The 12,236-nt window shown below is 44.2% G+C and overlaps 1 protein-coding gene across 1 annotated transcript; it reads left to right on the forward strand.

Annotated features, from left to right (window-relative positions):
* Positions 1–903: 903 nt before the first annotated feature.
* LOC133622698 (PRELI domain containing protein 3B-like) lies at positions 904–12,027 on the forward strand. Its single transcript, XM_061985562.2, has 6 exons — positions 904–1,055; positions 7,515–7,683; positions 8,327–8,416; positions 10,089–10,159; positions 11,580–11,682; positions 11,790–12,027. The coding sequence occupies exons 1-6, from the start codon at positions 1,024–1,026 to the stop codon at positions 11,904–11,906; spliced, it is 582 nt and encodes a 193-aa protein (XP_061841546.1). The 5' UTR covers positions 904–1,023; the 3' UTR covers positions 11,907–12,027.
* The last annotated feature ends 209 nt before the right edge of the window (positions 12,028–12,236 follow it).

A 12,236-nucleotide genomic window follows, 5' to 3' on the forward strand; every position in this document is an offset into this window, starting at 1 on the left:
GTGTCCCAAGACTTTTGTCTAGTGTACCTACCTTGTCTGCATTGTGTGGGCATGTTGGTTATTCCTGCTTCAGAGCAGCCATCTTAAAAAAACAGCACCGCAGCAGCATGAGTGCAGCGGGTCTTTGAAGGGTCATAAAATCAAAACCGGAGCACTTAATTAAAAAGCGCTTCTGTTGTTGTATTCACAAGGGTTCAATGTCTCTCCTGTGTTATTTTGAAGGCGAAACGACAAACGCGCTCAGAGGAGTTCGTTGTAGAAGGAAGGTGACAGGTATTGACAAAAAATTAGTATTGAAGGGGGAATAGCAAACTTCCTGTTGATTTTTGCTGGGGGTAGTCAATTTATGAAATGTAGGTCTAAGTGAGACCTACGGAGAGGTTTTTGTTTCATGTCTCTCCGACCTTCCCAGTGGGAGTTACAGGCAGTTTTGTAATTTTATTCTTCCGAGGAGCAGTTTTTTATCAGTTTTATTCAAAAATTGCTGTAGAGGGCAATTTTTACATTTGGGGTTAGGTTTCTTTATTAGATCGCAATTTTAGCCAGTCCTGATGTGTGCGTTGAGTTCGGTGAGTTTTGAAGCATGTTAAGGGGGTCAAATTACAGCTCAAAGAAGCAAAACTGACTGTTTTTAGTACTTTTTTGTCTTGAAGGGGGAATTGCCAACTTCCTGTTGATTTTAGCCCAAAGACATACGATTATGAGAACTAGGTCTAAGTCAGACCTATATAGAGGATTTTGTTTCATATTTTTCCGACCTTCCTAGTGGGAGTTACAGGCAGTCTAGTTTTTTTTTTTCCTAGGGGGCGCTAGAGCGCAATTTTGAGTTTAGAAGTTTGGTTATTTGAGAGTAGAAGTGGTAGTGCGTGCTGGTGCCGCCAGGGGGAGTGTGTGTGTGTGTGTGTGTCACCGCCATGACACTCCGCACTTCTAACAAAGTTCCTCCTCCCAAGTTGCTTCCTCCCCGTGGTCACCGGCAGCCTCGTCCCGGGCTCGCAGGCTCCCTCAAAGCCGGCAAAAAAGATGAAGATCTGGGCGTCAGAGCACATTTTCAAGTGAGTTTTTTGTCTTTTAAACTTCCTCTATGACTAGTTTTGTCGCCTTTTAACAGCAAGCTAACTCGTCTATTAGCCAACTTTGACCGCCTGCCTGCACCTTAAAGTGTCCCAAACTGCTCTCCTTGCTGCGGACAACAAGTCGTATTCATCACCGCCTTCTCTTGCTCTATTTGACCTGGTTGTGAATAAACAGGCTAACTTAACTCGGGAGTGTTAGCATGTTAGCATCGCGCTGCTAGCACAAGTCAGCTAACTTTAGCGGTCAAGCTATAAAGTTCATTATTTGCTTTTTTTTTTTTGCTTCTAAAACTCGTTTTACTTGTCACGTGTTGTCTTATCTCTTATCAAGCTCGTGGCTGACGTCATCATTATGTTACATAACTTCAACACTTTGCTGCTGTGCGACTTAACATGTCAATAGGAAAATATCCGAATTGAATCGATCCCATTTTTTAAAGAGATTGGTAATGCTGCCTGAACTGAATATTAAAATGAGCTGAAGTTCACAAATCAAATGACATCTTTGTAGGAGTGTAACCAGGTGACAAAAAAATATATATATATTTAATATAGTTTTTAAACATTCGCAAAGATCTATGTAAAAGTTTTCCAATGATATTCGAACCATCTGATAGGCCAAAAATGAAGGGTGCTCTGAATTTATAAAGTTCAAAAATTAATTACCGTATTTTCCGCACTATAAGGCGCACCGGATTATTAGCCGCACCTTCTATGAATTACATATTTCATAATTTTGTCCACCAATAAGCCGCCCCGGACTATAAGCCGCGCCTACGCTGCGCTAAAGTGAATGTCAAAAAAACGCTGCGCTAAAGTGAATGTCAAAAAAACAGTCAGATAGTTCAGTCAAACTTTAATAATATATTGAAAACCAGCGTTCTAACAACTCTGTCCCAAAATGTACGCAAATGTGCAATCACAAACATAGTAAAATTCAAAATGGTGTAGAGCAATAGCAACATAATGTTGCTCGAACGTTAATGTCACAACACACAAAATAAACATAGCGCTCACCTTCTGAAGTTATTCTTCATTCGTAAATCCTTCGAATTCTTCGTCTTCGGTGTCCGAATTGAAAAGTTGCGCAAGCGTGGTATCCAAAATGGCCGGTTCCGTCTCGTAGAAGTCATCGGGAGTCAGTGTCGCTGTTGTTCTGTGAATCCTGCCTTCCGGAAAGCTCGGACCACAGTTGTGACCGAAATATCTGCCCAAGCATTTACGATCCACTGGCAAATGTTGGCGTATGTCGTCCGAGGCTGTCTGCCCGTCTTAGTGAAGGTGTGTTCGCCTTCGGAGCTGTGTGAAAAAAGCCACCCGGCCTCTTCGCGTAAACTTCCCTTAACCACTCGCTCATCTTTTCTTCATCCATCCATCCCTTCGAGTTAGCTTTTATGATGACGCCGGCTGGAAAGGTCTCTTTTGGCAAGGTCTTCCTTTTGAATATCACCATGAGTGGAAGTTAGCATGGCAAGCTAGAACCACAGTGAAGGATGACTTCTCATTCCCTGTGGTGCGAATATTCACCGTACGTGCTCCCGTTCCACAGTGCGGTTCAGTTGCTGTGAAATACGGTAGTAATCCGTGTGCGGATGGAGAGATTGCGTCTTTTTATGAACCGGATCGCTTAGTAGGAGCCATTTTGTGGTCTTTACAGATGTAAACAGGAAATGAAACGTACGGTGATATCCGCGCGTTTTTTCTTCTTCTTCCGGGGGCGGGTAGAAGAAGAAGCGCTTCCTGTTCTATGGGGGCGGATGCTTTCCTTGGCGGTTGCTTGCGTAGAAGAAGAAGCGCTTCCTGTTCTACCGGGAAAAAAGATGGCGGCTGTTTACCGAAGTTGCGAGATCGAAACTTTATGAAAATTAATCGTAATAAAGCGCACCGAGTTATAAGGCGCACTGTTAGCTTTTGAGAAAATTTGTGGTTTTTAGGTGCGCCTTATAGTGCGGAAAATACGGTAGCTTTTTTGTCCTTGCAGACAATAGAAAACTGCGTTTTGGAAAGTGAACTTCATAACAACATTGCTCATTATTTGTCAAACGTCATTATATTTTCTATTAAGGAACCCAAACATTCAATCAATCAATCAATGTTTATTTATATAGCTCCAAATCACAAGTGTCTCAAAGGGCTGCACAAGCCACAACAACATCCTCGGTACAGAGCCCACATAAGGGCAAGGAAAAACTCACCCCAGTGAGACGTCGATGTGAATGACTATGAGAAACCTTGGAGAGGACCGCATATGTGGGTAACCCCCCCCTCTAGTTGAGACCGAATGCAATGGATGTCGAATGGGTCTGACATAATATTGTGAGAGTCCAGTCCATAGTGGATCCAACATATTAGTAAGAGTCCAGTCCATAGTGGGACCAGCAGGAAACCATCCCGAGCGGAGACGAGTCAGCAGCGCAGAGATGTTCCCAACCGATGCACAGGCGAGCGGTCCACCCCGGGTCCCGACTCTGGACAGCCAGCACTTCATACATGGCCACCGGACCTGTGTGTCTCCCCCTCCACAAGGGAGAGGGGGGAGCAGAGGAGAAAAAAAAAGAAACGGCAGATCAACTGGTCTAAAAAAAGGGGGGGCTATTTAAAGGCTAGAGTATACAAATGAGTTTTAAGATGGGACTTAAATGCTTCTACTGAGGTAGCATCTCTAACTGTTACCGGGAGGGCATTCCATAGTACTGGAGACCGAATAGAAAACGCTCTATAGCCCGCAGACTTTTTTTTGGGCTCTGGGAATCACTAATAAGCTGGAGTTCTTTGAACGCAGATTTCTTGCCGGGACATATGGTACAATACAATCGGCAAGATAGGCTGGAGCTAGACCGTGTAGTATTTTATACGTAAGTAGTAGAGATGCGCGGATAGGCAATTTATTTCATCCGTAACCGCGTCATAAAGTCGTCAACCATCCGCCATCCACCCGATGTAACGTTTGATCAGAACTGCACTCGCCCGCCATCCGCCCGCACCCGCCCGTTGTTATATATCTAATATTGACGATGCAAGGCATTAGTGAGCCGGTTATAAAGCTTTTGCCTGTTAAAGAAAGGAGACTGACCCAATGCAGCACAGACTTTCGCGTGCCACGCTGTCACGACCCAGACGCACACCAGTGCGCAATCATATGGGAGCCGCGCTGAGCGCACCTCCAAGCGCGTCTCGCTGCCGGCGACGGCCGGGTATGGGCCCGACGCTCCAGCGCCATCCATTTTCAGGGCTAGTTGATTCGGCAGGTGGGTTGTTACACTCTCCTTAGCGGGTTCCGACTTCAATGGCCACCGTCCTGCTCTCTATATCAACCAGGGTGAGCCCCACCCCTTTCGTGAGCGCACTGCGCGCGGAGTGACCCCTGTTACGCGCCCCCGGCAACAGGGGTGGCGGGCAGGTAAGCTGCGCGGGCGGAGCGCGCGGAGTGACCCATGTTACGAGCCCCCGGCCACGGGGGTGGCGGGCAGGTAAGCTGCTTACCTGCTGCGCGTGACGCCGGCCGCGGCGAAGGCGGACGAGGCGGGGTGTCGGTGCGGTGGGCGCGGTAGTGACCCTGGACGTGCGTCGGGCCCTTCTCGCGGATCGCCTCAGCTACGGCTCCCGGTGGGGCCCTCTCGGGGGAAGGGGCCTCGGTCCCGGACCCCGGCGAGGCGTCCCTTCTCCGCTCCGTAAAAGTGTCCATCTCTTTTCTTTTTTTTTCTTCTGTTGTGGCATATGCAGCAGGTGCCTGCTCGTTTTTCGTATGTGTGTAACAACATTTAACTATGTATATATATTTCCGAATTGGTTTAACTGCCACCCGCAAAAAAAAAAAAAAAAAAAAAAATCTAATTAATCCGCCCGACCCGACCCGCGCGCGGATAAAATCTTATTTTTTTTATTTCCTCCGCCCGATCCGCGGATAATCCGCGGACTCCGCGGTTGTGTCCGCAAACCGCGCATCTCTAGTAAGTAGTAAAACCTTAAAGTCACATCTTAAGTGCACAGGAAGCCAGTGCAGGTGAGCCAGTATAGGTATATATATAGATGTATATATATAGATGTGTATATATATATGTATATAAAGGTGGGCTTTGTACCGAGGATGTCGTTGAAAAGCCAGCATCTGTGATGGTATGGGGGTACATTAGTGCCCAAGACATGGGTAACTTACACATCTGTGAAGGCACCATTAATGCTGAAAGGTACACACAGGTTTTGGAACAACATATGCTGCCATCTAAGCGCCGTCTTTTTCATGGACACCCCTGCTTATTTCAGTAAGACAATGCCAAGCCACATTCAGCACGTGTTACAACAGCGTGGCTTCGTAAAAAAAAGAGTGCGGGTACTTTCCTGGCCCGTCTGCAGTCCAGACCTGTCTCCCATCGAAAATGTGTGGCGCATTATGAAGCGTAAAATACGACATCGGAGACCCCGGACTGTTGAACGACTGAAGCTCTACATAAAACAAGAATGGGAAAGAATTCCACTTTCAAAGCTTCAACAATTAGTTTCCTCAGTTCCCATTCGTTTATTGAGTGTTGTTAAAATAAAAGGTGATGTAACACAGTGGTGAACATGCCCTTTCCCTACTCCTTTTGCACGTGTTGCAGCCATGAAATTCTAAGTTAATTATTATTTGCAAAAAACTATAAAGTTTGAGTTTGAACATCAAATATCTTGTCTTTGTAGTGTATTCAATTGAATATGGGTTGAAAAGGATTTGCAAATCATTGTATTCCGTTTATATTTACATCTAACACAATTTCCCAACTCATATGGAAACGGGGTTTGTATTTAATAATACCACCTTAACATTTGACAACCAACCAATTCTACTTAATTAATAATACCACATTAACATTTGACAACCAACCATCCATCCATCCATTTTCTACCGCTTGTTCCCTTCGTGGTCGCGGGGGGCGCTGGAGCCTATCTCAACTACAATCGGGCGGAAGGCGGGGTACACCCTGGACAAGTCGCCATTTCATCGCAGGGCCAACACAGATAGACAGACAACATTCACACACTAGGGCCAATTTAGTGTTGCCAATCAACCTATCCCCAGGTGCATGTCTTTGGAGGTGGGAGGAAGCCGGAGTACCCGGAGGGAACCCACGCAGTCACGGGGAGAACATGCAAACTCCACACAGAAAGATCCCGAGGCCGGGATTGAACTCACGACTACTCAGGACCTTCGTATTGTGAGGCAGACGCACTAACCCCTCTTCCACCGTGCTGCCCCGACAACCAACCAATTGTAGTTAGTTAATAATACCACCTTAACATTTGACGACCAACCAATTGTAGTTATTTAATAATACCACCTTAACATTTGACACCCAACCAATTTTAGTTACTTAATAATACCACCTTAACATTTGACAACAAATCACTACACAGCTATTTAATAATACCACCTTAGCATTTGGTACACTTATTTAATAATACCACTTTAACATTTGGTACACTTATTTAATGAATACCACCTTATTAACATATGATACACTTATTAAATAATACCATCCATCCATCCATTTTTTACCGCTTGTCCCTTTTGGGGCCGCGGGGGGCGCTGGAGCCTATCTCAGCTGCATTCGGGGGGAAGGCGGTGTACACCCTGGACAAGTCGCCACCTCATCACAGGGCCAACACAGATAGACAGACAACATTCAAACTCACATCCACACACTAGGGACCATTTAGTGTTGCCAATCAACCTATCCCCACGTGCATGTCTTTGGAGGTGGGAGGATGCCGGAGTACCCGGAGGGAATCCACGCAGTCACGGGGAGAACATGCAAACTCCACACAGAAAGATCCCGAGCCCGGGATTGAACCCAGGCACATGCACTAACCCCTGTTCCACCGTGCTGCCAAACAAACATGCAACACTGTAAAAAATTACACACACAAAAAAAATCAGTGTAACAGCGAGGCCGCGTAAAGTGAACCGCGTTGTAGTGAGGGAACACTGTATAGTATATATGTGGCTTTATCAATAAACTTAACATACCTGAATATATACTGTACATGAGTACATATTAAATGAAAAAAAGAACCATTTTAATTTGTGAAAAAACGCAATCAAGTCCTCACTCAACAAAGTATAACTCAGAATGTGCAAAACAAAAAATAATTAGCAGCATCTAGGTGAGGTTTTAGCGAAGATTGGCAATAAAAAACAAAAAAACAATGGCCTCAGTTTTGAGAGATCCTGTTTGGAGAAGATTCTCTCTGAGGGGACAGATGTTGCTACTATGCACATGTGAATGTGCAGGTTGCATGTGGAGCAGGCTCCATTTGACATTTTTATTTGACCAATTGTGCCTTTCCAGAGTCTAACACCTTAAATGTGTCCTTTTCCTGAAATGTCAGTCATCCTGGTCAGATGGTCAAATCCTCCTCTTGTTCACCAGCGACCCATGGCCACTCTTCTTCTTCCCACAGCCACCCCTGGGAGACGGTGACCAAGGCGGCCATGCAGAAGTACCCCAACCCCATGAGCCCCAACGTCTTCGGTGTGGACGTCCTGGACAGAAGTGTGGACAAGGACGGACGCTTACACAGTCAAAGACTGCTCAGCGCCGAGTGGGGTCTGCCCGCCATCGCCAAATCTGTTAGTGCGCTCCTACGACACGGCTAGTGTGTGAAGTGTGATGATTCATGTCATGACTCTGTGTGTGTGTGTGTGTGTGTGTGTGTGTGTGTGTGTGTGTGTGTGTGTGTGTGTGTGTGTGTGTGTGTGTGTGTGTGTGTGTGTGTGTGTGTGTGTGTGTGTGTGTGTGTGTGTGTGTGTGTGTGTGTGTGTGTGTGTGTGTGTGTGTGTGTGTGTGTGTGTGTGTGTGTGTGTGTGTGTGTGTGTGTGTGTGTGTGTGTGTGTGTGTGTGTGTGTGTGTGTGTGTGTGTGTGTGTGTGTGTGTGTGTGTGTGTGTGTGTGTGTGTGTGTGTGTGTGTGTGTGTGTGTGTGTGTGTGTGTGTGTGTGTGTGTGTGTGTGTGTGTGTGTGTGTGTGTGTGTGTGTGTGTGTGTGTGTGTGTGTGTGTGTGTGTGTGTGTGTGTGTGTGTGTGTGTGTGTGTGTGTGTGTGTGTGTGTGTGTGTGTGTGTGTGTGTGTGTGTGTGTGTGTGTGTGTGTGTGTGTGTGTGTGTGTGTGTGTGTGTGTGTGTGTGTGTGTGTGTGTGTGTGTGTGTGTGTGTGTGTGTGTGTGTGTGTGTGTGTGTGTGTGTGTGTGTGTGTGTGTGTGTGTGTGTTGTGTGCGCAGATCATTGGAGCCTCACGATCTCACACTTATGTCCAAGAACGTTCAGTAGTGGACCCCCGACACAAGATCTTTCAGCTCCAATCTACAAACGTGAGTTGGCTTGGATAATTATTGCCGATATTATGGTCATTATGCATACTTGCCAAACCTCCCCATTTTCCCGGGAGAGTCCCGAATTTCAGTTCCCCTCCCGAAAATCTCCCGGGGCAACCATTCTCACAAATTTCTCCCCATTTCCACCCGAACAACAATATTGGGGGCGTGCCTTTAGAAGTCCTCTCTCACCTGAAACCTTCACCCTTTAACGGCAGCATGCTGTCCTCAGTCACGTCCGCTTTTCCTCCATATAAACAGCGTGCCGGCCCAGTCACATAACATTTATGGCTTTTGGAACTCAGTGCACACACAACAACCTATCTGGATTAGATAAGAGATTCGATAAGGAATCGGTTCGATAAGAGGATTCGCTAAAGGCATCGACATCGATAATTTCTTAATGAACATCATCCCTATCCTCCTTTTATTTATATATATATATATATATATATATATATATATATATATATATATATATATATATATATATATATATAGCTGTAATTCACTGAAATTCAAGTTTTTTTTATGTGTATATATATATATGTATAATAAAATAAATACTTGAATTCCAGTAAATTACAGATATATATATATATATATATATATATATAGCTGTAATTCACTGTAAATTCAAGTATTTCTTTTATATATATATATATATATATATATATATACACATAAAAAAAACTTGAATTTCAGTGAATTACAGCTATATATATATATACATACATACATACATACATACATACATACATATATATATATATATATATATATATATATATATATATATATATATATATATATATATATATATATATATATACACACACACACACACACCCCACCCCCAGCGGGCCTTTTGAATATCTCCCTAATTCTGAGGTCTCAAGGTTGGCAAGTATGTCATTATTTTCTACTCCTTTTATAGCATACAGACTTAAAAGTAGACATTAGTTGGCATATTATTGCTACTGTTTTGATTCACAATCACTAATAAAAGTACTAATTCTAACGACAGAAAGAAACACCACTGTCTGCTCTGTCGTGGCAGACATTCTCCGCGTATGTTTTACACTTGAAACGTGTCTGTCCGTCCTCAACATTCATTTATGTTGCAACACGTTAACAATTGCCGACTGTTGAGAGCGTTTTTTACACAGCAATTTTTTGAGAGACGATGTGAGATTATCATCACACTTCAACATCTCTAGCATGTAAACGCTGCCTCTATAACACCGCCATATTTGAAACATTAAGTTTGTGTTGTTCACGTCTGTTAGCGACTTAGCATAGCAGCTAACGGTAGCTCATCTCTGCCGCTCACTCGGTGTGTCGAATGTTTAGCTCTAGTGTGAGAAACCCGACAAAATGAGCGGAAACTGCTTTGACATAACAGCTGACTAATTACTTTAGAAGAGTAAACGACACGTAACTGCTTACAACACTAATAATCTCTAAATATATTAATCGTGAATAAGTACTCTCAACACTGGTTATTTAGCCATAAAACACTAAAAACTGTGCACGTTTTTAAAAGATACCGGTATATACCGCCATTGGGACATTGAACTTTCCGGTCTATAGGGAGATGCAATACATGGTTTGCTGACACGTGTAGAGTGTTTGAGGACTGACTTGAAGGCTTGTTTGCTCCTTTCAGATATCCTTTACTAATTTGGTGTCTGTGGACGAGAAGTTGACGTACAAGCCACATCCGCAGGACCCTGACAAGTAATGGCGCCATTTTGTCTTGTCTGAATACCGGATCCCACAACTCCTCCATGGCGCTATAAGTGCATGCTACTGTAATGTTTTTCAAACAATACTTTTTTAACATGCATGTTACATGTTAAAACTGTGGTGTTTTGGGAGGGTCAAGCACAGATTAAATAGATTTTAATTCAGTTCAATAGGAATTAGAATTAGCCAGGGAGGTTCTGTTAGATAAATTAGCATGTGCTATTACCATTAGCCAAGGAGGTTTTTATGATAAGTTAGCATGTACTATTAGAATTAGCCAGGTAGATTTTTAGCTAAGTTAGCATGTGCTATTAGCATTAGCCAGGGAGGTTCAGTTGCATTTTAGAATTACCCAGGGAGGTTGTTAGCTAAGTTAGCATGTGCTATTAGAATTAGCCAGGGAGGTTCAGTTATGTAAGTTAGCACGTGCTATTAGCATTAGCCAGGGAGGTTGTTAGCTAAGTTAGCATGTGCTGTTGGCATTAGCCAGGGAGGTTGTTAGCTAAGTTAGCATGTGCTATTAGCATTACCCAGGGAGTGAAGTCAAGTGAAGTGAATTATATTTATATAGCACTTTTCTCTAGTGACTCAAAGCGCTTTACATTGTGAAACCCAATATCTAAGTTACATTTTTAAACTAATGTGGGTGGCGCTGGGAGCAGGTGGGTAAAGTGTATTGCACAAGGACACAACGGCAATGACGAGGATGGCAGAAGCGGGGATTGAACCTGGAACCATCAAGTGGCTGGCACGGCCACTCTACCAACCGAGCTATTCCGCCCGAGGGAGATTCAGTTAGTTAAGTTAGCATGTGCTATTAGCATGAGCCAGGGAGTTGGTTAGCTAAGTTAACATGTGTTATTAGCATTAAACAGGGAGGTTCAGTTAGTTAAGTTAGCTTGTGCTATTAGAATTAGCCAGGGAGGTAGTTAGCTAAGTTGGCACATGCTCTTTGCATTAGCCAAGGAGGTTGTTAGCTATGTTAGCATGTGCTATTAGCATTAGCCAAAGAGGTTGTTAGCTAAGTTAGCATGTGTTATTAGCATTAGCCAGGGAGGTTCAATTAGCTAAGTTAGCATGTGCTATTAGTATTAGCCAAGGAGGTTCAGTTAGTTAAGTTAGCATGTGCTATTAGCATTAGCCAGGGAGGTTGTTAGCTAAGTTTGCATATGCTATTAGCATTTGCCAGGGAGGTTTAGTTAGTTAAGTTAGCATGTGCTATTAGCATTAGCCAGGGAGGTTTTTAGCTAAGTTCGCATATGCTATTAGCATTAGCCAGGGAGGTTTAGTTAGTTAAGTTAGCATGTGCTATTAGCATTAGCCAGGGAGGTTTTTAGCTAAGTTAGCATGTGCTATTAGCATTACCAGAGAAGTTCAGTTAGCCAAGTTAGCATGTGGTTGTGTTGACCAGGACGGTGCTGACCCAGGAGGCTCTGATCAGCGTGAAAGGTGTCAGCCTAAGCAGCTACCTGGAGGGTCTGATGGCCAACACCATGTCTGTCAACGCTGGAAAGGTGAGCTCCACCTTGAAAAACAAAACTTCACCTCCCACACGTCAGTGTTCTCCTCACTCGTTTTTACTCTTTTTAATTTTTTTTATTTTTACATCTTCCTGCCTCAGGGCCGCGAGGCAATGGAGTGGGTCATTCGACGGTTGAACACGGAAATCGAGGAGCTCGCGGCGAGCGCGCGCAGCACAATGCGCGTGCCTATGGCGGCGGCCGTGACGGACGAGTGATGGCCAACCTCCTCCATTATCATCATCATCATCATCATCATCATCAGCTGACGCACTTCTCCCGACGCTTCCTCCAGGGGGAGCTCTCGTCATTTGCCAGTAAAGCCTCAGCACCACCTGACACACTTTCACTTTCTTTTTGTCAGTTTACACTCCTTTCCCGTAGTGTAGTCTTGTCCTTGTGGGGACACACTCGTCACACACCCTAGTATTGTCACACACCCTAGTATTGTCACTCCTTTCCCCTATCAGTGTGTAGTCTTTTCCTTGTGGGGACCCACTCGTCACACACCCTAGTATTGTCACTCCTTTCCCCTATTAGTGTGTAGT

Source organism: Nerophis lumbriciformis, linkage group LG23 (assembly GCF_033978685.3).
Source record: "Nerophis lumbriciformis linkage group LG23, RoL_Nlum_v2.1, whole genome shotgun sequence".
NCBI lineage: Eukaryota > Metazoa > Chordata > Actinopteri > Syngnathiformes > Syngnathidae > Nerophis > Nerophis lumbriciformis.